At 37.9% G+C, this 27,998-nt stretch overlaps 2 protein-coding genes across 7 annotated transcripts in view; one reads left to right on the top strand and one right to left on the bottom strand.

Annotated features, from left to right (window-relative positions):
- Window positions 1–184: 184 nt before the first annotated feature.
- On the bottom strand, window positions 185–22,443 carry DIS3 (DIS3 homolog, exosome endoribonuclease and 3'-5' exoribonuclease). Its single transcript, XM_065678129.1, has 21 exons — window positions 22,185–22,443; window positions 19,703–19,860; window positions 18,767–18,960; window positions 18,578–18,651; window positions 17,291–17,455; window positions 16,306–16,470; window positions 15,265–15,378; window positions 15,027–15,164; window positions 13,796–13,942; window positions 12,426–12,542; window positions 11,508–11,609; window positions 10,859–10,923; window positions 10,680–10,764; window positions 9,865–9,992; window positions 9,248–9,334; window positions 8,069–8,225; window positions 6,336–6,550; window positions 5,149–5,317; window positions 4,585–4,743; window positions 4,242–4,364; window positions 185–535 (listed from the first exon to the last, which is right to left on the bottom strand). Exons 1-21 carry the CDS (start codon window positions 22,416–22,418, stop codon window positions 446–448), a joined length of 2,886 nt encoding a protein of 961 aa, XP_065534201.1. The 5' UTR covers window positions 22,419–22,443; the 3' UTR covers window positions 185–445.
- Window positions 22,444–22,514: 71 nt separating this feature from the next.
- PIBF1 (progesterone immunomodulatory binding factor 1) overlaps window positions 22,515–27,998 on the top strand; it is a 121,847-nt gene continuing 116,363 nt past the window's right edge. For 3 of the 6 annotated variants that reach the window (XM_065678126.1, XM_065678128.1, XM_065678125.1), the window contains exons 1-4: window positions 22,515–22,900; window positions 23,330–23,645; window positions 24,473–24,573; window positions 26,353–26,551. In XM_065678126.1, the coding sequence (XP_065534198.1) occupies window positions 23,394–23,645; window positions 24,473–24,573; window positions 26,353–26,551 (552 nt within the window). In that variant the 5' untranslated portion in view covers window positions 22,515–22,900; window positions 23,330–23,393. The remainder of the gene's footprint in view (window positions 22,901–23,329; window positions 23,646–24,472; window positions 24,574–26,352; window positions 26,552–27,998) is intronic. The other 3 variants (XM_065678127.1, XM_065678123.1, XM_065678124.1) reach the window with 2 other exon arrangements.

Genomic DNA, 27,998 nt, shown 5'->3' with positions numbered 1-27,998 from the left:
CTTGCCTGTAACCATGCGGTTCAAGGCACAAAATAAGAATTCTGATTAATAATTGTAACTTGCCACTATGGGGCTATGGCCTTTATCATTCAAGAATAAGTTCAGTTAGCACACTGAAAAAACTGACTTTTGTCAGGCTCTTGCATGGCCTTAAGGCTGTTAAAAAATAAAATGCAACCATTCCTTCACTTTGCAGAAGCATTTATTTTCACCCACATGACAAAACTATAGACATACATTAAAACATAGATGGTTTTTAAACTACTGTTCTGCTGCATACATACATATTCATTAAAAAGTTACTTTTTAAAAAGCCAGTTTTACAAATTATTAAAATGTGTATTTAAAAGTAAACAGAATCTGCTTCTAGCATTTTGTCCATGGGGAAAAAAATACATAAATACAAAGAATTCTTGTATGACTTCCTATTAACTTTAGTATCGAGCTATTTTTGTAGCTTCCTTTTCTTCTTCTCTGGTTCACTGTTGCTGCTTGTCTCCGTAGACAGATTTGCAGGCACATCATTTCCTTGTATCTACAGTAAGAACAGCATGAAGTCAGAACACTTTTAACTCAATTTTAACTCGTAACTTCATGATGAAACTTGAGTTCACTTATACAGACCTTTTACACTGTATCAACACCAGAAAACTGTTAGTCCCCTAAAGGAGGGTGTACCATCATACAACACTGGCAGCAGGAACACTCAGCTGCAGGAAAAGCTGGGAAGAGCTCAGGGAGAGGGCAGCAGCACCATCTCTGCTGCCCAAAGTGGCCGGGGGATGAGTGGAGAGGTGAGAAGGGACCTTAACCTCACAATTTCCATTTTGCTATTGAAAGTCACGACCACAGTGTTTCCTGCAGTGCTGTGCCTGTCTGGCTCAGGACGCTGCACTGCAAGAAGGCATGTAGCTTTGGCAGAAATGGTAAAAACTTTGGAAATAAATAAAAACCAGTTCTAAAGCAAGGAACAACAGGAACAGAGACAAGCCTGTATCCTGATAGAGAATTACTTGTATTTAAAGAGGTCACCAGGAAGCACACTATGATTTCTTTGAGAGTGTGGTACTGTTGTGGTTTAAGCCCAGCCAGTAACCCAGAACCATGCAGCCGCTCGCTCACTCTCCCCTTTCCTCTGCCCTGCTCCCAGAGGGATGGGGAGGAGAATTGAAAGAATGTAACTCCCACTGGTGGAGATACCAACAGGCCGGTAACTAAGGTATAACACAAACCATTGCTGCTGCCACCAGTGATAATAATGGTAAGGGAAATAACAAGGAAGAGAATACAACCGTGCACCACCCGATACCCAGCCCACCTCAGCAGTGATCTAGCCCTTCCAGGTTACTGCCCCCAGTTTATATATTGGGCATGATGTGCTGTGGTATGGAATACCTCTTTGGCTAGTTTGGGTCAGGTGTCCTGTCTCTGCTTACTCCTGGCTACCCCTCCTCCCTGACAGCATGAGACTGAGAAAGCCCTCAGTCAGTATAAACATTACTGAACACCAACTTAAAACACTGGTGTTATCAGCGCTGTTCCCAGGCTGAAAGTCAAAACACAGCACTGCACCAGCTACTAAGGAGAAAAATGACTGCTACTGCTGAACCCAAGACAGGTATTCAAAGAGAGGAGAGCAAAGCAAGCTGTGATGGAGTTCATTTAAGTAGCGTCCATAAGACAGCTGGACCAAGACTATACACATGTATTCTCCTCTACACTTAGGTCTCTGGGCAAACTAATGTCCGATGAGAGAAGGTAACAGGCATTTCAGAAGCTTGATGCAAGGAAGCCAATCACTAGGACTTCAATACCAGGTTATAAATCACGTGTAAGTGACAACAGCATATACCAGTAGAAGGAATAGTCATTTAATTCTATGAGCATGTCACAAACACCTATGCATTAAACCCACCGCCATAAGCCAAAGGTTATGGTTCTGGTCAGCGAGTTAGGATGGCAACTATTACGACATGCTAAAGAGTATTGGAGAGGCTGTGAGAACAGGTAGTTACAATCAATTACCTTCAATGAGTGAGTGTCACAAGAAGGCTCTAGACAGAGTCTATGTTTCTAGGTGTAAAGGCCTGTTTGTTGGGGCAGCTGGTCAGAGAACACATGAACAGGGAGAAACAACTCTATACCTGAGGACCTGCTTAAGAGGTTGCCCACAGAACCATCCCTGTACTACAGATAAATATCCCAAACCTTAAAATACATTACATGAGGAACAATAAGGAATTTAATGAAGATTTTATTAAAGGAGGTTGCAAAAAGGCAAAATACTTTTGGGGGTGAGATGGAATTTAAAAAAGGCTTGGAGGAAGAACATGCTAATTATCAATAAAATTTCAAGAGAACAGTTAAAGAAGTGAAAATCTTGTCCAAATGAATAATTGCAAAATTAAACAGGCAAGCAAAAAAGACTGAGAACAGTAATAAAAGAATCTAAGTGAGAGGCAGGAAATTCTTCCTTGCATCTCCATCAGTAACTAGCTGGATGATAACAGACGCCTAAAGCAGGTAATGAAAGTGTATTTGAAGCAGTCGAGAAAAATTAAGACCAGTATCAAGAAAACTGTGACAAATTAAAAAAACATATTAAAAAAATGAACTGAAAGATGAAAAGTGTTCCCACATAACACCATACACCACAGAGAATCCTGTACCTAATTTCTGTATGTATGTGATCCTGTATGGATCTGTGGTGTGCTCGCAAGTGTCATGTATGTGCTGCTGCTCCTAGCTCAAACAAATCTTACAAAAGAACCATAACAACATAAAACCAATGAGGAAAATCAAAGATGCAAAGGTTTCCAGTAAAGGAGGAGCTAAAAGAAGTATATAGAATTGGGTCGCATGGGAATAGTAAACGGGAATACCAGACTATTTTTCATAGCGTAGGAAACACAGTATGTCATCAAGTAACTGTATTAGGTTTTAAACAGATGAAAGGTCAAGGACTTTTTCATACAAGGTGAGCTGTGTATTTAAGTTGCAAATTGCTGGAAGCTCAGAACAGACACAGAGGGAATGATCACTGTATATGCATTTGACTCCTGCACTCGCTCCTTACAAAGAAGGGGAACTAGTAACTGATGGTCAGGATGACAAAGTATTTTGGCTTAACTAGTATGGCCATTCCTGTATCAAGGGAAAAGCTAAAATTATAGTATTTGGTTTGTTGTAGAAAAAGGGACCTTCACAGAAATTAGTGCAAGTAGAAGGGAAGCCAGCTTTCGTCAGCCCTAATACGTGTCCATTTTCAATGAACAAAGTGTGTCCCTCAGCAGAAGCTTGGACAAACGTTTACTGGTGAGCACAAGCAGCGGGCAGCTCAGCATGAAAATGCACAGCAGGATGCAAGGTTTCTTTCTACTACAGATAGCATTATCTACCCCCCCCCCAACTTTTTGAGATCATGAGGACTGCCTTCAACTCAAGCCTATATGACAACTTTATATATTTTTATATTTAGGTGTGCTTGAAAATAGGTAATTTCTCAGCAAAACCAGAGAGATGATAATGTTTGACTGCAAAAACAAGGACCTCTTGCTTATTTTGGATCTTTTTCCTACATGATTATGGATACTCAATTACTGCACCATCTGTTTACCAAGTCAGATGTAACTTAATGAAGGTATTCAATGGCATGCAAAATACTCAGCAGACCTGAGGTATGAGACCAGGTGAAAACCCGTATCCCAGATGTACTAAGAAGCTAGAACTGGAAAGTCTGAAGACCAGAGACACAGTTATTAGGACACTACAGTTCTTACCACATTATCAAGGGGGAATTTTTATATTGTGACAGTTTTAAGAAAGGACTGCCATTTACAGCCAGCAATTACATAGTTTCCTTCTGAGCTGCCCATCGCAGTTACAGCGTAATTTACTGGAGCAAAGATGAACTGACGGAGTTTTGGCAGGTTTTCAAAAGGGAGATTTGATTACAGAACCATGAAATTCAGAAGATACTACTTCAGCAAATCATCATCTTTCCTATCAGTGGAAATAACCCTGATGGGCCCAGAAGGAAATTTAATTTACAGCCCTTTATTCTTTTCAACAGCCAGTGAAAGCAGACCTGTGTCTTCTCGAGAGTGGATGCAAAGCAACCGCAACAATCTGCTGCTAAGTGGTTTTTTTCCTCCTGGTTTAAACTTCAATTCTACCATACGCTGATTTTTTAACAGTACTGAAGGGTAATGTGATTTCTGTGAATCACAAATGTGCCTTACCTTTGGTTCTACCAACACCATCTGAATTTTCTGATGTTGGATGTTGGAAGCATCTAACATAATGTTCACCTTAACTTTATCAAATACACATAATGTTGTGTCTTCCACAGTCAATGATGGTACCTGAAAGTTCAAATTTTGTATAAATAGTCACTGTTTAAAATGGCATATGTTCTTTTACAGATATTTTTGTAGGAAATTATTATGTGTGAATATAAATTAACATAAATGACTCCTGAATGTTCAGAGGCTTAGAAAAGCCTCTCTTACCCCTCTAAAACCAGCTAGATTTTAGTCATTCTGCTCACTTACCAAATAAAAAAAGTAAAGGCAGTTAACATACCTCATTGTTGTAATCCAGTCTTGGTGTTGGTTTACCTTTTTCTTCAAAGAAGACTGTTCCTTCTAGCCCATACTTGGGAATCAGAACCACAATTGCATTTTTTCTTACAAATAATATATATGCATCTTCATTCACTACTCCTTTGCTTTTGAAGAACAGCTGTAACAGAAGTAAAATACATGAATAAGAATAAAAGCACTAGAACATTCTCTTCTGTCTTACATACATACTGGCTTAAAAAAAGAAAATATTCAAATACAAATCTATACTTAGTGATTATTACACACCACATATTGAAAGCAGAAGAAATCCCATAAACAGTTTATAAAAATTACTGTAGTATTAAGCATCCATCATATTGATATAAAACACAAAGTAAAAAGAATCCGCAAGATGCCATTACTCTTTCAAAGCCAGCAACACAATGTTGAAGCTTTTCCTTAGGCAGCTCTTGCTCTTACTCGCTTAGTTTTGCTCTGCAAAGCACAACTCAATGTTCCCTCTCTGCCTTTAAAATCAACATAAGTAGTCCACTACAGTTAATCCTCGCATATCAAAACTTACCTGTGTATGGAATGCAACAGATGCTCTTTGTGCATATTGAGCCATTTTATGTCTGTAATTGAGATTTTTGCACATATCTGCTATTTTATGTTTATCTCTAAGTTCTGGGTAAGTATCATCTGCTCCGATGGCCACTGCCAAAAGTCGATGTACTATGATGTCAGCATACCTGCATAGATGAGATTAAATGATCAAACTTACTTAAAAAATATATATATATATGAATATAATTTTGGGCTTGTGACTCTTCTAGATCAAAACATTTTTGCAATAATGACAGTGTGCTGATAACTCCCTGTATTAATTCAAGATCACTCTTTTCATTGATCAAAGATACACTCTGCAAAGCCAGCATGAACTGTACTGTTTCTCCAACATAAACTCTATTATGTTCTACCAGTAGAGCCTGTACTTTGCTGCTTCTTTGTACCGTGAGCCTGTACTCAACAGTACATGACTTAACCAAATTTAGTATAGAACGGTGTTTCAATACCATTGATCTGCAAAGCATAATCACAGTTTCACATCTTTGTACATAACTTCTAACAGACCTTCAACGAGGAACTTTTTAACGCATCTGTAAGCAACTAAAATTTAAGACTCCTAGAAGCTCCATAAATTATCCACACAAATGCACAGGAATTTTAATCCTCCTGTAAGAGAGATTTCAGTTGAAATGTTCCTGAGGAGAAAAAAATACGACAACTATTTTCCTTGAATACTTCTTGGTAAAAAGAAGAAAAAAACCTCCGATTTTCCAAGGTGTACGATTTAACTGCAATGAAAGTTTCAAATCAGCAATGCTTTCATATGTAAAATACAGTCCCAAAATTTAAACACAGCTTACATCTGAAAAATGACAGACAAAACTCTGCCTCAGTCTCTGCTGACTTACATAATGCTAACTGATCCCAAAGTGTGTTTTTATGCCAGATATGCATTAGGGATGTATTTCTATTATAAGTTTTTTTTTAAAGATTTTGTTTGATCTTAGGAGTCACAGGCAGTGAACCCGGGAGTATGTATGAAGACTGATCACCATCTAAAGCCATCGCTGTTTCAACTGAGATTTAAAGCTGAACTGAAACAGTATCTTCTAAATGCACAACACCGCAATTTAAAATAGAATTTATCCACAAATAAATCACTTATTTTTGTTCTTTGAAAGGTTCCCAAATTAAAAATACCTTCTAATAGGTGAGGTAAAGTGGGTATAAATAGGTGAAGCTAAACCATAGTGATGAAAATCATTATCCATTCCGGAGCAGAAATAAACAGCTTGCATCATGCAGCGAGTGGTCAAAATTCGCAGCAGTGTATTTAGATATGGGAATGTAGGAGATTCTGCTTTGTCCAATGATTCAGCTAAAGCCTTTGCTGAATCTGTCTTAATTTCCAAATTCTGGAAGGAGGGAATCAAAAAATAAAAAAGGTCAGGTATTATTAGCAAATATTAGCAGAGTGTAAGCAGAAATGTACAGCCACATCCATGCTAATCTTAGCAGCTGGCAGAGCTATAATGCCGAATAACCCCACTGAATGCCACTATTACCAATAAATGAATATATAGGTAAATCCACACATGCACAGGTCCCTCCCTCATTATTACTAGTACTATATGCAAAATATGAAAAGTCAGTAGCCTAGCAATTCAGAGAACAAACCCATCCAGAACTAAGAAATACTTTGTTAATATTAACAAGTTCTTTATTTCATTTGATTTTTCCATCCCTTTATTGACTAAGATTAAGCAGTAATCAACCTTGTTGTACTTATTCCACAGTTACTAAAACTTATACTTGGGAAAGTAACTTGTAAAACCAATTATATGACATTTTGTTCCTTGATTGCCAGTGTTCGCTGATAAAAATTAAGGTAGGTAGAAGAAAATAGAGAATGCATTTTATTTCCCGTCACACATCGTAAGATCAGTTGAATGTTCTTTCCTTTATGTAAACCACTGAACACAAAGCATGATCTAGAGACCAAATTATGGTAAAATAAATACATATTTATTTTTAAAAGCATGACAAAAGTATAGCATATTAATATCTAATCATGATGGTTGTGTCACAGTGAAAAGCCACTTTGGTTTACTAAAAGAACATTTGTCTATGTATAGGAATTTAGCTTTCCAAATAAAACGGTAGTTTAATAGTAAGTTTCAGAGTACAAATGAAATTATTATGACTATTGCAGTTTTATAGCTGTGGAAGATGAAATGGGCTGGGTTTTGGCTCATCTATTGATCTTGCACTGATAGAATAAGGGAGTTTCTCTCTAGCTTCTAAAAAACATACAGGGGTGTACATGTGTGTGAATGGTTGAGGGGAAAGGAAATATGACTGCACATCACAATGCCTAGAAAGTTAGAACGATTAGCTCGAATAAAAGAGCCCTGCAACTGGAAAAGTAATTTTTCAGTTCAGACTTGTTTATTAAATCAGACTTGTTTCAGGCTAAATTAACCTCTAGCTGATCTACAGAGAGGATGGAAACTATAAATACATATGGACACATTTTCTTATTTCCTGGCTCTTTAAGAGAGATATGTTATTTGATATGATTGACCAATTTGTAAGTACATCAATAATGTATGTGATCCAAAGCCAAAAATTGGCTCAAAAATCGCATGTGGCTTGGAGAGGAGAAATACTCACAACTTACAAGAGTTACAGTAGGAAAGACTTTCAGAGTGATTTGCTTTCTTTACTGAAAGAAGGGATTTAAAAGCACAAAATACTTCCTTTCACCTAGAAATACACTTAATCTTGTTATAAGTACCAGCAATTTCAAAGTGCAGCTGATACACTTTTAAAACACCATTTTTGAACCCTTACTCTGGGGTAAGTGGCCAGTCAGAGAAAAAACCCACAGCTTCTTTTAACTAAGTCACATAATTAGCATGGTACAAACTTGCCTTGGACTTTGCAGCCTTCACAAGGATGTCATAATTTGATGGAGGAGGAGCAGGATGTTTCCGGAGCAAGGCAAACTCTGGGAACTCACTGTGAATTTTTTGTGCCACAGAAATATTGGCAAGCAACATGAACTCTTCAACCATGGAATTTGTTTCTCTATCAACATGAAATATTTTATATTGTTAGAAAAGCATTAAACTATGTATTTACTTGAGTGCCTAATTAAGAGACATTCCACCATCCTGAACAGTATTATACAATATTCCCCAGTTGTTTTAAACATTTATACAATTAGACAAACATTTTTAAGACTTTAAAAACATTTTAAAAACATTAACATTTATTGAGTTTGGATACTGAGTCAGAAGAAAAACACCCATTCTAAAATTACAAATTATATTCAAGAAAAACTCTCTTTAAAATTGTCTCAAAATGTCAACAGGTAAGTTTTTGATTTCTTCCTAAGAGTACTGTTCTAATATTGTACATGTAAGTTTGAAAACACCATGTTGCACACCACAGGCATGACAGTTCAGGTAATTAAGTGTAGATTTTAGCACAGACACTAAGCAGTAGTATGAGGCAAAGTAACAATCTTCAGAAACTGAATTAGTAGCTCCATTTCTACAACTCCTCAGTAAGACTGTATCACTCTGCAATAATGTGCAATAACTGCTATGTTTTTCTTAAGGTTTCAGTAATCCATAACTCCCAAGTTCTACTTTCCTTTGTTAATACCAGTAGAAGAGCATCACAGAAGCCAGTGTGGTGTAGAAAGTTTGGACCTTAGTGCTCAATTAAATCAGTAGCAAAGACTTAGGTTCATATGTGAAGCATACAGCTCAAAACTTGCTTCGTAATTAGCACAGTAAAATACAGAGGAATACTTGAATTCTAGGGTCAGCTTCCCCAAGAAGTTGTCCCACCCCTGGCAGTGTTCAAGGCCAGGCTGGATGAGGCTTTGAGCAACCTGATCTAGTGAAAGGCGTCCCTGCCATGGCAGGAGGCTTTGTATTAGATGATCTTTAAAGGTCCCTTCCAACCCAAGCAGTTTTATAAGTCTATGACTATTACGCACTATTATATGAACTCTGTACACTATTAATGTTACTACTTAAACATGTCTTTAATTCCATCCCTGCTCTGAATTAACTAACTGAGGAAAATAAAACACATACTTTAGCTCCTTAGTCTGCAGATCAATAGGATCATGAGTTTCACTGTCCATGTGGAAACGAACTTCTGGTGAGGAAAGTGTCAAGGCTCTGGAAGACAGGAAGAGCTATTAGCAAATTGCAGTAAAGCATACAACAGCTCAATTGCAAGGCTGTACACAATATCTGGGTTTATAATGAAAATGTAATTTAAAAATCAGAAGAAATAAAAATGGAACACCCACCCCCCACCCCACCCCCCCCAAATACATCAGGAATTAAAAGTAAATTTGGGAAATTAATGTTCAGATTAGGCAAAATTATAATGCTGACTCACATCAGCAGTAGCTCCTAAAATTTCAAACGCTGCTCTCACGGTTGTCTTTTTATAATGATTGTAAGAGATCCATACTGACTGATCTTGTAAGCACCCCAAGTTAACTGTTTTTTGGGAAATGAAGACAGGCAATTTCATGCAAACTAAAATGGCAAAGTACTGCTCTTTTAAAAGATATTCATTGGAGAAATGGCCACACAGGATCATTATACAGTTTGACAGCAAAAAACAGCCAGGAAAAACAGAAAACAAAACCAACCAAAGAAACCAGGGGAAAAAGGAACAGCAACACTGCATGGTTTACCCATTATCAATTCTTCTCTTCTTCATAATTTTTGCTAATTTGTTTAGTTTACGTAGGCTGGTGGTAATATCATCGTTCATAGTTGCTGAATCAATTCTCATCTGTGCTTCGGCATATGTAAGAGAAGCCTTGAAGAGGTTGAAAAAAAGAGAGGCATGGTAACGCAACAGAATAATGGAAAACATAGTTGTCTGGCAGAAACTGCAGTTTGCTGTCAAAGGTGGCTCACACAAATACAAAGCTTGCCATTCATTTACGTGCTGAATTACAACTCTTAAATAATGTAGAAACAGGACAGATCTACGCAAGACATCAAGAAATGCTAGGCAGTTACAGTGTTTTTTTATGCTGATCACAGATGTATTTTATATGCATATATTTTACACAGATGTATTTTATACATCTGAGGTCTAATTTTCAGAAATGTATTTAACAACTACAAAATCCACTGAATTTAATTGAAAATTATTAGTAGCTGGTATATACCAACCATGTTATATATATACCTCCGTATCTCTATAGGTATCTCAATACATTTATACTTTTTAAATGAAATACCATAACAAAGTAACTGCACAAAAAACACTGCAGCCATAGAAGTTTAAAAGAAGGGACAAAATCAAACACTTTGTCTTTCTAGGGTTTAAGTATAATTTCCTAATTCTAAGAATATCATAGATTACCAGGTTGGAAGGGACCTCAAGGATCATCAGAACAATATAGAAAAATCAATAAACAGCATTTAGTCTGTTGATCATAGTTTTCGTAAAAAGGCCTCAAGCTTCTTTTTTTGAAATATAGTATTTGTGACTAACCTTGGATTTGATAACACTTTTTGTAAATCTGGTTTTTAGAATTTCAGCCTTATGGTTCATCTCCCATATACATGAAAAAGCAAGCCTGAGAGGGAAAAGGGAAAAAAAATCTATTAAAATCCACATATAAATATCTGGAGCTTCTCATCAAGATCAAAGCATGGATCATATATATATACCTGTCCACATCAGATCTCAGGGAGCATAAATTGGAACTAAGTAACTCTGGAACCATATCAATCCTCTGCAAAATAAAGAATAAAAATCATGACTCAGTACAAATATATGTTTTAATTTCCAAATCTTTACTGTACTAAATGCTTGAAAATAATAACCTTTTATTTTTTATTTTTTTTTTTGCTAATAAAGCTCAGATTTCCAAGAGAAAAGTGAGCTACTCGGTGAAAATTCTTCCAATATCCATTTTTATTACCACTTTTTTAGTAAGTTACTTCTGAAAAAAAAAAGCACGGTCTGTAAGAAGTTAAAATAAACAGGACCACAATTGTAATGAATACAAATCATAAGAAACATATATATAATAAAGATGTAGCTATCACAAGAAAAACAACTGAAAAGCCAAACCAGGCCACTTCTGCAGTTTCAGACTGGTATTACAACAGTACTCCAGTTTCATCCCTCTTGCTGTGCAAGCTGAATGGCAGAAAGCACCTTCATTTTGATAGTCTTAGGCAAATTACAAGCAGCCCAAAGGAGCCTACTTTGGTTTTTTTTTTTATTTAGCTTAGAGAATATTCCCAAGAATTACAGGAGGAAGGCCATGAAAACCTAACTGCTTAGTTGAACAAAAAGCTACAGAAAACTTACTTTTTCACACAGATATACTGTTGTTCCTCTTTTTACTGACTCCTCATCCAAAGCATTTCCTGGACGAATGAAATGGCTGACATCTGCAATATGTACACCAACCTAAAAAACAGCGTCATAGAAAACATAGTTCTTATCATGAAAGGCACCCTCAAGTTTTTATTTACAACCCAATTTACTCATTGCCAGTTCCCTTCAGCAGCTCCTATATCCAGTAACAGGAATAGTTAAAATCTATCACACTGATACTAAAAAAAATAAATAGTTGCAGCAATTACACAAAATAAGAGTGTCCATACATTTAGTGGAAAGTTGTATTAATTTCCAATGCAACCCTTCCTGCCTGGGGGCTCAGATAACCTCTGTCATTTTCTCAAAGGCTCACTGAAAACTCGTTTTTGGTTTTCTGTTTGATAGACCTTCCATTTTTGCACACCCACCAAGTAGAGTTACAGATGAATTTATAAGGAAGAAAACCTGACTAAATCAGATATAAGGGGGTAGAATGTTCATGTTAAGCCTGTAGCTTTTTAATGCCCTCTTTTCTTATTTTAATAAAGTAGTAATTCCTTAGGCATTACAACAGTAGCTTCACTTTTTCCACTGATACTTATTCTAGCTGTAGATATCCATGTTTATACTTAGCTAAAGCAGCCATTAAGTTTTATGTTCATTTCCCATGCCAAATGAGCAGAAAGCAGGGTGAATTTAGAAAATTCCCACTTCCAACACTGATGTAATGCCAATAGGTTCCCTTTCATTACTGCCATCTTGCAGTTGTGTAAACACTGTTAATTTCTTTTACAACAGACCTGGAGCTTTGCTCATGTCATTTACTATTACCACTACTGCACTGTTTGTAAAATAAAGGAAAAAGTAAATAAATGACCAGATAATAGAGTGAGAGAGAGACAATACCTCTATATTTCCATTTTCTATTTCTCTACAATGTAATGCGTCATCAATATCTGTACAGCCAGGAGGATCAACGCTACAAATACACAGATGCCTTAAGTCCTCCCTGTGTTTCATATCCTGAAATTAAAAAAAAAAAAAAAAAAAAAAAAATGTTTTCAAGAACATTTTCCATATCAAAGTAAAAATGATCCCCTGGGAAAGGCAGTTCACATAAGATTTTCCAAACCAACCAAGTATTTTCAGAGTGCTTTTTTTGTTTTAGGACATGATTTGCAACAATATGTATTTATAAGATCAAAACAGATGTGCAGGAACTACAGTGACAAAAAACAACTCAAAAGATGATCAAATACTTATATTTGTTTGTTTTACAGCAAACAGGAAGACAAACAGAACGCAACCTCAATATTCTCATGATCACGACTGAATCCAGATTTAAGTGACATTTTGACTGATGTCCAGCTGGACAATTTGTTTAGAATATGACTGCTCTCAATTCTAGCTTTTTAAGGCTTAGCTTTCTCAACAGTTAAAAGGAACAGCATACTGGAAATATTTACCTTTGTAAGATGGCTACAGAAAGATCTCAGGTATTTTAGACTAGACAAATGACTTTTACAGAGCTAATGTACAAAGATGCTTCCTTCACCCCCCAAAAAGTAGATATAATTATAATAAAAACAGTCCACCTCAGAGAAACTAAAGTACACAAAATGCACAAACAAGAACACAGCCCACACCAGCCCAAACAAACAAAACCACCCAAAACTCAGCCCAATCCAAAACCTTATCATGCTCAAATTGTTCCCTGATGACATTTTTTTTATACATTCTAAAGCAACCATTTTCCATATTTAAGCTACTGGGCAGAACCTGAAATTTACTAATTGCATTTAAAATATGCAATTCTGCAAACATTAATCTCTCCAGTTACTTTACTGGATTATGGCAGGAATATACTGAAGTTTCCTCAGATTATTTTATTGATGACACAGGCTGCCACATTCAGTTACAAAGCTATTGAGCAAAATGCAAAAACTCTTAGTGACAATCTTACAATAATCTAAATTGCGGTCTCTCTCCTTTGAAAAAAAAAAACAAACCCCACAACCTTTTACATTTTTATTTTTAATAACACCTGTAATGTGCTTTTTATCTTAAAATGTCTGTCCCTAACAAATAATTTTAGCCACACCCCAAAATTTCCAGAGGGTTTGTCTCCACAGAAATCCAGCCGAAAATTTACACTGAGATAAAATGGTTCTGGACATTTCTCCTCTATTTCTGATGCACTAGGTTATCCAAGAGCACCACGACTCGGTCTGAAGTAGAATACATAGGTATTATTACAATAATTTAAAAATTATTACCTGTTCTGTAATGCTCCATGGCATTTTTGGTAGGCAACTAAGGACAGCCTGGGAAAAAGGCTGATGAGGGACATCATGTTCAAGCAGAAGAACTTCTGTCTCGGTCTCTTTATCTCCAGCACTTCCCAAGTTCTTTACAAAATGACCCTGAGAAACAATACGCACACATACAAATATACACACACATGCACAGCAAGCAACACTGTTAGCTCAGAAGTATTTGGAGACCATTATTCCATAGGTTATTAGTATATTAAGCTAACAGTAAGAATAATCTTTCTTTCTTCAGCTAGCTGTCTCAGCTTTAACAAAGAAATTTAATTTCAAATATTTAATTGGTGCAGTAAGTCTGAAATGTGTACATCCCCCTCTTTTCCCTGAATGGCAATAAAACTCTCCACAGTTAAGACTGCAAAATTATAAACGTGGCAATTCAGTTTTGCAGTTAAGAACAAACATTGCTGCGTAAGCAGCAAAACTAGTGAGGTCTAATTTCTCTACGGGTTTGTGGTGTGCCCACTCCCTAATACTGTATCAGCACTATTTCATTCCTCTCATCTCTCACATCTCATCCTCTGCAGTAATGCTGTCTTCACCTTAGCAGTAGTTCCATATATTCCAAGTTTCTTTCATTTCTCTAAACGTGTTTGTGACACCTGCGCTCTCACTCATTGCAAGCTATGCATTCCTACGCAAGCCAATGGAAGCCACTTTAAAACCTACTTTGTTCTCAATGCAAATTAAAGCTAGTCCTCATTTTCCCTTATAGCCTCCTATTTATTTCCAAAGATCTTTCAAGAACTTCATTACCTGTAACTCAGCCCCACTGTCAGTTCGACTGAATTTGGCCAAGGTTTTTAAAACTACTTGTCAAGACAGTGATCAGTCTGTGAATGAGCAAAGTCACAGCAAAAGGTTCACATTTCTAGGAACCCAGACTAAAACAAGGGGGTCCCTGGTTAGTCTAAATAAAGCACCTTAGTTAGCACATGTAAGTTCACTGCAGAACTGGCAGAGTGAGCTTTTCGAGTATGATAAACCGTATTTTTTTGTGGGGGGTAAGAATGAACTAAATAATTTAGAGACTTCCTTAATCAGCACCATCAAATGGCACTCAAAATTCACATCAACACTTTTTGAAGATACTCAGTATTGCAGATAATAAGCACCTTACCTAATAACACATAAAATTGAGATAGAAAAAAGTTCATAAAGAAAAGCTTAAACTCACATTAGGATACCTGGAATTCCTGGGCCAGCCGTCAATAGCAACAATTATTCTTTGTCCTTCCAATTTATCCGCTTGTCTTGTTTCTATTCGAATGCGAGGAATTCTACGATCAGCTGGTGTGAACAAATGGCGCCTTGCCTATTAATAACCAGAAAAGGGAACAATCCATTTTCAATTACAGAGAAAAATAACAAAAACCCAAACATCTGCACTTACAGTAACTGGATTGTTTCCTTACCTCTTTGATTTCTGACTTGGAAAGCATGCCACAAAGTGGTCGCCAGTTTCGTTTTATAATTCCCACTACTTTTCCTGTAGGTCTCAGCATGTCCTTGCTAACAGAAGTCTTCAGCTGGTAGAACACACAAGGGTTAAAAGCAAAAAAATCTTTGAACTCACGTTAACATGCTTGACTACAGCACGTATCTCAAACCTTGGTGGTAACATCTTATGTTTCACTATAATGCTGTAAATTCTATTATGACTTCATAAGCAGATATATGCCTCCCTGTGCTTTGCATGTCTTTTAGTATTTTTAGTATGTGACCTGCCTACACTGTTGTGGGTTTTTTTTAATGGACATAACTTTAGAAAAATCAAGGAACAGCAGAAAAAAGGCGAAGAAATGCTACCTTGTCCCACTGTGTCTGCTTACTCCACAACTATCTCAATATTCTTAAAAATAAAAAAAAAATTTAAAAAAAATTAAAAAAAAAAAAAAAAAAACAACTTTAATTTTCAGGAACCCTCTTATGTTGCTTGAAAATTCTCCAGTAAATATAAACCAAGTAATTAAAAAACATCCCCTGTGGGAAGATCATGTTTTTAAAGAAATACAAATATTTGTTGGACAGGGTATATATGTGTATGCACTGCACGCACATTGAGCGGAATTACTGCAAGAAGCTAAAGAAGATTTCACAACTGGTTCCAAAGGTATGCACTGCCTGTAAAAGCTGACTGTCATCATGACACAACACCTGCTCCTATTCTAGCAAATCCTAATGTGCACATCAGTATACAGCTTTATATTATCTGACTACCACTCAGGAACTTTTGGAGTTACTAAAGCTTAACAAAGTAACATGGCAATTTCTGATTGGGATTAATTAGAAAGTATCAGTTTTAGACATAATCATATAATTAATGCAACTGTACAACTACAATTAAGTTTCATAGTTTATTTATACACAATAGTATAAAACGGATGTGTAAATCTAAAGCCTAGCACTGTCAGGGTAATGAATAAGAGTGAAGTGAAAAGTTATTTATTGCATACAATGTTTTCTTTCTCCTCCTCAGTTTCAATGTCATCTTCATTTTGGCCATCATCTTGCAAGACCACTGAGGACAGTGCCACCCATTCACCTTTTGGCAACAGCTCCACAGCTACAATATCTTCATGAACTGCTCGATTTAAATGTTTCAATCCTTGTATAATTATCTGTATTTTTTTTAGAAAACAAAATGAAAATGTAAACATTCACAATGATAGCAACAGAAGACCCATATCAAAGCAGTATATCAGAAGAGTATACATGTGTAACAGGCTCTGCACTCTAAAGAACATTTTAAGGTATGTTTGTGATGCATTTTTTTCCTCTGCCTTGGTTTCTTTCAGTACTTATGATATTATTTCGGGATTCCAATTGCCTCCACAAAAATAATGTGCTTTCCACAGATGTTTTGTTTTGTTTATAATCATATAATCCTTCTACCTTTGCAGGCTAGGGAACTCCATATACTACGGGAAAACAGGAATAAAAGAAATGGGGAGCCAGGGAAGCATCTCCAGCTGCCACCACAAACAGGAAGAGAGGAGGTAAGTGCTGCTGCTTGAAACAGGACAGCTGTACCAACAGTAGGTAGACTGTTAACTGGGTAGAGGAAAAGAATCCACCTACTCATCATCGGGCATGAAAATATTAGGGGAAATAAAGCAGGAGAGCCTCACACGGGCTCATCACAGTTTCTCTGAAAATCCTCCTACAAACTTATGTCTCTGTCTCTTATCATGTATTTCAAACTAATAAAAAAAAAATCATTAGTCAACTGAAAAAGTATTAACGGCACAGTCAGCATTTCAGTAGCCTATATCCATACAAAGTAAAATATCAGCAAAAAAGTCAGAAAAAAAAAAACCAGAAAAGGAAAAATTACTATAATGCTCTTTTTAATATATGTCACTATGAAAGAACTGCATTTTAAGTCATTACTGAGGCTAGTTAAAAATTCACAGCATGAAGGTAAAATAAAAAACTTACCTCTTTTTCTTCAGCATCTCCATGAACCCAAACAGTAGCTTCAAGATAATTATCTCTGCTTGCCCTGTAAGTTCCTTGGAGGTAATTACCAGATTTTATCCCTTGCTGCAATTTGCTAAGAGGAATATGTTCTGGGAAAATTATTTTTCCACTTTCTATTTCTTTCTTGAAAAAAGCCAAATCAAAAAAACAAAATGAAACAAACAAACAAAAAAAGCAGCAGCAAAAAACAACGAGAAGAAATTATCAGTCTTTTGTACTCATGATTATTCCTAAATCAACTCAGGAACATGACACTCAAGCTAGCAAGCTCTAAAATCATTACTATGTTAGATATGAATATACACAGCAATAAAACACAACTATTAAGAAGTAATTTTTCTAGTTAAGTATAAAAGGCATAAAGAACACAGAAACATGGCAATTACAGGAATGCCTCCTTTTCTTCTCCTGTTTGCCTGCAGTTACTTAAAAAGATACTGCCCAAGTGACACACGCTTTTATGCTGACTTGCATATACTACTAGCATTACATGGTAAAGAGTATGGCACACAGTACAAGCGCATAATATAAACTATATAAAATATTATGAAAATATATTACTATGACTAAACCTTTGGAGGTGTCAGGCAATGAGCTGCTGAGCAGATCAACTGAGCCCTGCACTTTCTTCCCATTCTTGCCTGCCCCACCCTATTCTGACAGGACTACCCCTGACAAAATTAACCTTCCCATTTTTTGGTGTTAGTTTTTAGTTATATCAGTCTCATGTGAAAATACAAGTCTTGATTCTGATAAACACAAAGCACAAGGAAATAAAAGAGAATGTAGCTCATGTCTGAGCTGCAGCTTACACTTACAACTTACATGACCACAAAAATGAGAGCTTTTCATAGAAATTTATCAGTAAGTTGACATAAACTTTCAAATAATACATACAAAGCAGAGGGTGAAATGGTTTGCAATACCCACTTTTCATTTTATTTCCATTTCTTTAATATTTATACACTTTCTTTAACCATTATTATTCTCATCTTTATACCAGTTACCTAAAGCAAGTAGCCTTTTAGAAATAACTAGACACTAAAAGGCATATAAGCAGCAGTAAAAACTGCTGCAATATATCTCCTTTCCTTTTCAGTTGTCAAAAGGTTGTATTATTAAATTGGTACTACATCCAGAGTCCTCATATTCCAAACTGATGCTAGTGGCCTGACACAGTGTCCCGTAACATACTGCAAACCATTTGTGATTAATTTATTTTATAAAAAGAAAATAAAAACATACCCCTTCATCAGATACACAAGCAAGACGATCTACAAGCTCTGGATTAGCTACCAAGCTTTTTATATATTCCTCACCTACAAAAGCACACACATAAAATTTATGCAAGAGATGCACCAGATTTAGGTATGAAGAGACTGCTGAGATTGTTTATCTGAGCAATAAATTAAACATACATGTCACTTTACTTACATGTATATGCAGTTATCCCTTCCTCTACAGCTTTCTCCTTATTAATTCTGTCATTTGTTAAAAAGATAACTTGAATCTTCTCTTCATCCTCTATTTTCTTCAAGTGCTCACTGTACCATTTTACTGCTACTCGAATGGCTCTGTCATTGCGGTCATTAGAAGTTTCTCCTTTCTTCTGCTCTATGTATGTTTCTCTAAATACATGAACACGTACACATAAATAAATACATAAATGAAACAAAATATATCCTAACATCTACCCATACTTACAAAAAATTTTCAGACAAGCAAGACTGTGAGGCCAAAAGAATCACTGCTGTGTTTTTTGTATGTGTAACACTCTATAGGCCACTGACGGTCAGGAGACACAAGGGTAAATTAAAATTGGAAGGAAGAGCTAATTTCTAACACAACCATTGCAACTGACAACTGAAGAGAACTGCATTCAAGATGCAACAACTATGGATTCAAGATTCCTAGAACTACAATACTGCATATTGGAAACTGCCTGTGAGGGCAAAAAAAGGCAAATTAATTGCATGTTTATTTCTTAGAGCTTTCTGTCTAACTAACCTTTTTTTTTTTTAAATTCTGCTACAGACTGAGCTGGCAATATCAACAAAAATATTGGAATATGTTTAAAAAGGACACTAAAATGGAAAATCAGTATTCCATATTTCAGGGCAAGTTTTGTTTGTAAATCCCACTCATTATTCTAAACACCTTTTCATAATATATATATATATATATATATGCTTATATTAATTACAGACCGTGTTCCTGGAACACAACCATTCCCCAATAGGATTCCTTACAAGTATACAGTTCTATGCACCCCAGTCTAATTTTTTTACCTAGTTCAAATGTTGCAGTTCTGTTTCCCAGTTTCTTTCACTGGCTAGCAGTGCAATTGTTACATCCTATTCCACACCTTACCTATGATGTTCATTGGTGAAAGAATAGAAATGTTTTTCAGGGGTTTGAATCACGTCCCTAATTCGCTTGTATACTGGTGTACTCCGATTCCTGACTTCTTGTAAGACGGTCTGTAGCACAATGACATTCTTAATGACAGGATCTTCAAGTATATCAATCTGAGGAACAAAATGGAAATGAATAAAAAAAATTGTTGTTTAATTCTATCCAATAACAGGACTTACCCAGTTAAAATAGGGTTTTCTATCCTCTTTGTAACCTGAATTTTGCTGGAATGAAGAGGATGACTTACTCTGATTTCCACCAAATTCAGCCTCAATGTGTGCAGTACTCCAATCAAATCTAAGGCCACATGTACACTAGAAATTTGGTTTACATAGGATGAGTTCTTGTAAATTATTACTTTTGCAAACCAAATACATCTATATGCAATATGATGGTAATCCAACATAGTTTAAAGGCTTTCTGGGATAAGTCTTTGTGAACAATGAAAACCATAAAATAGTACCTGACCACTGTTACACAGCTAACACTGATATGCCTGTGGCATGTGTAAGTTTAAGTTCTCCAAAACCAATCCCACTGTTGCCCTCCAGTTTTCATTTCTTTAGATTCAATTCACCAGGAATTCTGTTAGCTGCTCTTCACCTTTTCAAAGGCCTATTTTTTTTTTTGAGGAAATGTGTTTAAAAATTTTCAGCACTTTTCTCAGCCAACTCCTGACAGACATGATATGCAACAGAGAGAAGTCTACACCAAGCATCCATGCAGCCCGTCAGGAGAAAAGTGAGCTTCATTTCCTAAGCTTGTGGCAAGGAATTGTACAAACCCATCTCCAAAATGAGACAGAATCATAGAATCACAGAATCATCAGGGTTCTAAGGGACCTCTGGAGATCACCTACCCTAAACCCCCTGCCAAGGCACAAGACAGCAGTAAGGCTCTAGGGAGCATGGCTAAAAGAACTGAAATCCATGCCAAACCAAGCTCCTCTTCATCTGATGTTTAAATGACCTAACAGATTAAGAGCCACGTTCCTAGGGCAAGTAATCAAGAATTATTCTACGCACAAGATGAACTACTAGGCCAAGTCTTACTTTTGCAGTCATGCCCCAGTTGTTGGGTAAAACCTTTCCCTGCTGTTACCAAGACTTTCTAATCCTGCTGCTCCAATTCACGGCAGTGTACCCTGGCACATTCTTAAGAGTGTTCTACATTACACATACACAAACTTTACCAACAGACACCAAGAAGTCCGTGGTAACAGGCTGAACGCATCCCTCGATTTGCTGGTTTGGGAAAAAATTTCTTACAACTTTCAGGATGAGCAATAGCTGAAGCGTGAGTGTTGTGCCTCTCTCCAGAGTAATCCATGTTACTATTCACGAATTATTTCCAGTCTCTAATGTTGGCACAGGGCTATTCTACTTTTCATGCATTCTAAAGCAATAAAAAAAAAAAAAAAAAAAACAAACAAAACAACCAACCCACAAAACCCACCAAACAAAGAAATCATCAAGATCAGGAATTCTCCCAGCCTGGAATGCACTGCCTGCACTGCCCAGCCTCAAGCCTTTGCACAATTAGTAATGGGCTGCAGAATAAAGTTCATCCCATGCTTCCAGGGTTGCACATGGGATGCTTTTGCAGCCTCTATTCATTACCTGGAATCAGCATCACAGTACGAAGAACCAAAACCTACAACAGGTCTGAAAAATGGAATAGGTAGTCACGAAAATGCAGTAACCACCTGAAGATCCTGATGCTGCTTCAGTCTATACACCATTCTAGCCTGACTTTCCATACCTGTATCAGACTGCAAACAGCGAATAAATAAATACTGTTCAGTATTTAAAGGGTGGCTACAAAGAAGATGGAGATTGCCTTTTTAACAGGAGTAAAATGGAAAAGGGTAATGGGTTTAAGTTACTTCTGACAAGATTCTGGCTGGACACATCAGAAAATTTTTCACGATGAGAACAATCAGCCACTGGAATAATCTCCCCAGGAAAGTGGTGGATCCCCTATGGTTGGATACTTTTCAGATTTGACTGGACAGAGTGCTGTGACATGCCATCTAGGTCATGCACTGCCAAGAGAGATTGGACTAGACAATCCTTGAGGTTACTTCCAACCGGAATTCTATGATCCTGTGGAACAAGTTCTTTACTCCCATTATTGAGGCAGCGAAATACAAAACCGGAACACAGCTGAAGATCAGACCAGATTCGGCGATGCTGAATGCCTCCACGGTGTCACGCAGGCACAGAAAAGCCAACTCGTTCCAGACACCAACAACAGAAGGCCCGAGCCCGGCGGCGTACTCACTGCTGACGCTATCCACGCCTCTCCAGGCACGACGCCCGGACCCAACACCTGAGGGGACCCCTCGCTCCCACACGATTTAGCCGAGGCTGAAGCAGAGCGGCGCATGACCAGGCCCAGAGCGGTGCCGAGGCCCGCGGCGACACCCGCGGCTTACCTGGTGAAGGACGACGTTGGTGTCGGGCAGGAGGTAGTGCGGGCCGGGCCAGAGGCTGCTGGCGGCACCGCCGGGCTGCGCCTGGAGGCTGGGCGCGGGCGCGTCAGGCCGCGGCGGGCAGCGGCGGCAGGCGGCGGCGCCGCACGCGATGTCGTCACGCAGGTAGTGCTCGCGCACCACCTTCACGACGGCGCCCGCCCGCGTGCGCTTCACGAACGTCCGCGAGGTCTGCATGGCGCGCGCCGCCGCCGCCGCCGCCGCTTCCTCCCGGCACGCTCCGCGGCAGAGGGCGCGGGAAGCTGCGCGCGGCGGCGCCGCGGTCGCCGTGGTGATGGCGTCGCGCAGCCCCGCCTCTGCCGCCCTGAGGGAAGGCGGAAGGGCGCGTCGCCGCCGTCTGAGGGGAGTGAGCGGCCGGGTCGGTGTTAGGGCTGCGGCTGCCGGGCAGAGCCCTCCTCGCCCGGCGGGTCAGCTGCTTCTCGCTTCTATACACCCTGCTGGCCGTTGTCTTTCGCTGACTTGGGCATCCGGCGTGTGGAAGGAGCAGTGGCCTGGGGGAGCCAGCCCTGGCGGGTTCGGCGCCCCTCGCGTTAGCGCAGCACTGCCTTTCCCTGCAGGGCTTGGAACAGCTTGCGTTAGTCTGCGCGCCTCTTCGGTAAAAGCCGTGGTCTGTACCGAGCGGTTGTAAAGTACGTGTGGCTGTTGAGTAAGTTAGCCTGGTAAGTGTACCAGAGCTGCTACTTTAGAGAAGACAAAAGTGGCCGTCACTCTATTCCCGTATTGCTTTTTGTAGCAGGCATTGTTAATGTTCGTTATTGGATGTTCTCTGATTATGTATGGCTCATGGATCTTGTGAGGTTTTGGTGCATGTTCTTCTGAAAGCGTGAATGGCAGGTGTGCATCCTGATTTACCTGTAGCATCTTACCAGTGAGCTTGATTCACACCGGTATTTAGCTTACTGCAGTCAAACCTCGTGCTAACAATTACTTAAGCGACAGAGCCCTTGGGCAACTTCTTGAGCCTCTTAAAATGTTTTTCTTGTGTAAATAAATACATTCATGTGATGCTGGGAAGTATTGCTTAGTGGTCTTTTTTAACTTTTAAATTTTTTATAATGCTTTTCACTTGATTGTCTTGATTCTTACAGTTAATTTTTCGGGGGCTCATCTAAAAGTACAACATAAAGAAAGCTTTGCAAGTAGCGGAAGAAAATGTCACTTAAAAGCTCGAAGGAAATGAGGAAAGTAAACATTTCTAGCTCTTTCGAGTCTGAAGATATTAGCTTAGAAACCACAGTACCCACTGATGATATTTCTTCCTCTGAAGAGAGAGAAGGTACTGTTAAAATAACTAAGCAGCTGATCGAACGGAAGGAGTTGCTCCATAATCTTCAGCTGCTTAAAATAGAACTATCTCAGAAAAACTTGATGATTGACAACTTGAAAGTAGAGTATCTGACCAAGGTAAGAAATGTTCCTTTTGTTATATAATCTTTTCTTGTTTCTGGTGCTCTTAGAGTATGATAGAAACCTATGTTCTGCTGAAAAGCCTACTTAGTTTTTTTTGGAAGGGGGGTTTGGTGTTTTTTCTTCGTTGGGTTGGTCTTTTTGAGAAAAGAAGGAAACAAAGATACGGAGAGTTTAGCTGACTTGAACAAGTTCATTCACCATTTCAAATGAATGAAGTGGGATTGAGTTAGGTTTTTCTTTTCTATAAACAGAAGAAAAAGACCTGTTTTCTTTCAGAAATGAATAATTTTGTCACTGGTAAAAGCAGCTTCATAGGGCTTTTCTACTTTGTAATAGTAGAAAAAGTAATCTGAATACTATTCAATGATCTGTTAATCAGGATGTGGCTAGAATATGCCAGCATGCTAATAGGGGAGGGGGTTTTATTGTGTGCAATTGCCACCAAGATGCATGAAACTAAGAACGGTTGTTAAAGCTTTGCCACACTTGTGTGCAGTCCACATTTACGGCCTACTATATACTAATCATGGCTTTCACAGGCTTGCTGCTTTGTATTTAAGCCTGGTTTGAAATTGGTTGAACAAGTAGCTATTTGGCTGAAAACAATAAGGTTTAAAGCTAGGTCTTTTTTACTTTTAGTTCATTAGGGCAAAATCTGTATCATATTTATGAAACTTATTATTTGGCATATTTGGAGGTCTTGTTAGACAGTCATTACATTTCCTACGGCATTGGCTCTCCCCCTTTTTGTACAGTTGTTTTTTTTTTATTACCAAAGTAAGCTCCAGTCTTTGTTTTATACTTATATTCTTTCTATTTAGATTGAAGAGCTAGAAGAGAAACTTAATGATGCAGTCCATCAAAAGAAGCTATTGTCTTTACGACTGGATAGTCAGCTGGCATTACAGCAAGAAGATGCCAGGTACAGTGGGAGTAAAACTAAGAACTTTGTCTTTAATAATTTATTAATATGATTTTTTATTAATTCATAGTTTATGGAAACTAATGATTATGAATTGCAGGAATAGGATTGCTTTTGCATTCTAAAAGTAGAATTTGTTGTGTTTCATTTACTTATACATACATTTAAATTCAGCTTTCCCTTGCTGAAGTTTTATTGTTACCTGGATTCAAAACTGAATAGGGACTGGAGTAAGAACATTCTTAAAACTAGTAAAGAGTAAAAGGAGTAGGTAGACGTGGCTGATTTTGCATCGAATTTAACAGAATTTTGAATAACTCTGCAGCCTTGATGACTTGGGAAAAGTAAGGGGATAACATTTAGCACTCCCAGTTAGGACTGCTTATTGGTCAGAAATGTTTTCAGTTGATGATGCGGAAACTTTTCATCTTGCTTTTCTGAAACATTTTGAGTTAACCTATAACTGAAAATAGACTGGCAAGCAGGTTTCTCCAAATTACTTTGTCAGTTAAATGTTCTAACACCTGTGAAGGAAGAGCATTATTTACAAATCTCACGTTACAGTTTACAGGATGTAACTAATTCAAAGGCATATTCTGTAGTAAGCCTAGAACAGATTTAAGGATATGAAGCCAGACTTGGGAATAGTTACAACAAAGTCTTTTAACTTAGAGCCTCTGACTGTCAGAAAAATGCTTGTCATTCTGAATGCTGTTTTGCACCAGAGTGGCATATTTTTATGTTGGCCGTATCTGAGTTATTTGAGAAGTGTTCAGTAAAACAAGTACCTTGGTGCAAATTGCTATTAATAAGCATAAAAAGTTTAACTACTTTACCTTTCCCAGTCTTTTCATTAGTTTCCCTGTCTGTCTTTTACATCACTTTCCATCTCTGTTTAAGAGTATTGCACACTGTGTGCAGAGTGTGTCCTTGTGTGACTGCATTGATGACCTAGGACTTTCTCTTGTCTTTTTGAAACCAGTGGGGCAGACATTTTCTTGTAGTACTAGCTAGTATTTTTAATATTACTTTTTTAAATAATGTAGGATTTGGTGCATTTTGAAGAATGATTTATTTTGAATAAATTTTCAAGAGTCATGGCTAAACCTCTGAAAAAGTTACATTTGATTTAAATAAAATGAACACTTAGAAACATCTTGAAGTGATGCACAGTTTTTCTTGTTGCGTAATACCGTATATCTGGTGATAATAGTAATAGTAATATTTTAAGGCTGGTAGTAGGGCTGCTTGTTTAAGCGTAGTGGTCTTTGTGGTGTGTGGTTTGTGTGTTTTGTTTTTTTTTAAATGGATCCCAATTTTGTGTATTACACAGGGGAGAAAATGAAGGGTTGTGTGTGGAATAGGCCTCAAGCATGTATGTGCTGAAACTTGATAAGACACAAATTTAGCTTATTATTGCTATGGTGATTTACTAGTTCCTTGGGTTTTGTGTGGAAATACAGTCAGCTTTTTCCTGTTTTTAATGTTTTGAATTTATAAGTTAGTCTTAATTTACCAATTAAAGTCAGAATATGTGGAGATTAATTGACACTTCTCAGATTCAGCCTTGTATTGTCAATGTCTGTAAAGTTTCTCGGTTTTTATATATGATATGATTGTGTAATCATGGTGGTATACACTTTTGTGCTAATTACCTAATCTCTGTAAATTTTCCCCACTACAATGAGCATAACTCACTGCCTTGCCAGGGTATTGTGAAGGTTTGTTACTTGTGTTACTTGCTACTTAATGTCTTCTGTTTTCAAATCAATCTTAAAGAAAACATCAGGCTCTAATGAAACAAGAAATGGAAACTATTTTATTGAGACAGAAGCAACTGGAGGAAACAAATCGCCAGTTAAGGGAGAGGGCTGGAGATATCCGTCGTAGCTTGCGAGACTTGGAGTTGACAGATGATTGCTATAAGCAGCTAAAGTTACTTCCTGAAGACCAGCTTTCTATCCCTGAATATGTTTCTGTGAGTATTGAGTTTTGTATTGGTTTAAAATACAGCAGATTCCTGGGTATGCCTAGGATGGAGTTAACTTTCTTCATAGCAGCCTGAATCTTCTTGTGCTTTGCTTGTGCTTGGCTAAAACAACGTTGGCAGCACGCCGTTGTTACAGCCATTGCTGGACAGTGCTGGCACAGCATCAGGGCTTACTCTTCTTCCCCTGTCCCCAGCAAGCAAGGGGTGGTATTCATGAGATTGAGAGGGGACACAGCTGAAGAGCTGCTCTGAATCAGCCAAAGGAATATTTTATGCCATCTAATGTCATGCTCAGCTATATAAACTGGAAATAGAGGAAGAAAGTTGAAGTGGGGTGGGGGGTGGCTTCCAAGGTGGTTATTGCTCAGGGACTGGCTGGTCATCAGTCTGCTTGCAAGAGGTGGTGAGTGATTGTATTTGCATGGCCATTGGAATAATCTCCCCAGGGAAGTGGTGGACTCCCAAGTGTTGGACACTTGTAATTCAGCTGGACAAGGTGCTCAGACATCTATCTAGTCTAGGTTATGCTTTGCCAAGAAAGTTTGGACCAGATGATCCATGAGGTCCCTTCCAACCAGTATTCTATGATTCTCTCTCTTTCCTTCACTAAACTGTTGAGAAAACTCATCATCTGAGTTTCCTTGCTTTTGTTCTTCACACTTCTCTGTCCTGCTCCCACTGGTGGCAGCCAGTGAGCAGCCAATATGGGTGCTTGGCTGCTGCTCAGGGTCCACCCACCACAAGCTGTAAATTGCTTTTGTTTAGAGTTGAAGGTGTTTGCATATAGTAGAAGCCAGTCTATACTCCTAAATTCTTACTCTTCCCCAGCTAGAAATTAGGGAACTTCAGAGGCATATGTGCTTTTGGATCTGTTACGAGAGGATTCCAGTAAAGAGAACCTTTACCTCCAGTAAAGGGAACCTTTTAGTTCTAGACTCTGATGTCTTGAAGGGATTAGAACTGCTGATGTATTTTAAGCAGGTTTAGCAGACAGAGTATTACAATTAAATGGTGGGTACACACTGATGATCTAAAATACAGCAGGCTCAAAACAGGAATTTGAAACTCGGCTTGCCAGAGCCACAAGTCAAGGTGGCTGTTGCAAACATCTCTTACCTTTCCCTCATGCTCTCCATCTGTCCGTTTCCTGTCTGACTAAATGCAAGAGATAAAGTGGACCTTAAAGACTACTGTAAGACTCATTTTCGTGATTTAAGAAGTTTGTTAATTATGGCTTATGGGTAGATAGAGAGGCAGGGGGATTTCTGCTTGCAATAAAAAGACAGTGCCTTCACAGACTGTGGAACATGTCCAGACCATCCCGGCTCACTTCTGGAAATGAAGAGGATTTGGACATATAAACCTTAATCCACCAAAGTATTAGCATTTTACTTATTTATAGAGCTAGTTATTAAAGAAGCTGTAAATAATACAA

This window comes from Lathamus discolor, chromosome 4 (assembly GCF_037157495.1).
Source record: "Lathamus discolor isolate bLatDis1 chromosome 4, bLatDis1.hap1, whole genome shotgun sequence".
Lineage (NCBI taxonomy): Eukaryota > Metazoa > Chordata > Aves > Psittaciformes > Psittacidae > Lathamus > Lathamus discolor.
This window is presented reverse-complemented; position numbering and strand designations above follow the sequence as displayed.

Coding starts and splice junctions, on each gene's coding strand:
- DIS3 (XM_065678129.1), bottom strand. CDS start 22,418: ATGCAGACCTCGCGGACGTTCGTGAAGCGCACGCGGGCGGGCGCCGTC. Junction 16,471..17,290: donor GAGATGCTGAAGAAAAAGAG/GTAAGTTTTTTA, acceptor AAAAAAATACAG/ATAATTATACAAGGATTGAA. Junction 8,226..9,247: donor CTGCAGACTAAGGAGCTAAA/GTATGTGTTTTA, acceptor TCATGTTGATAG/AGAAACAAATTCCATGGTTG.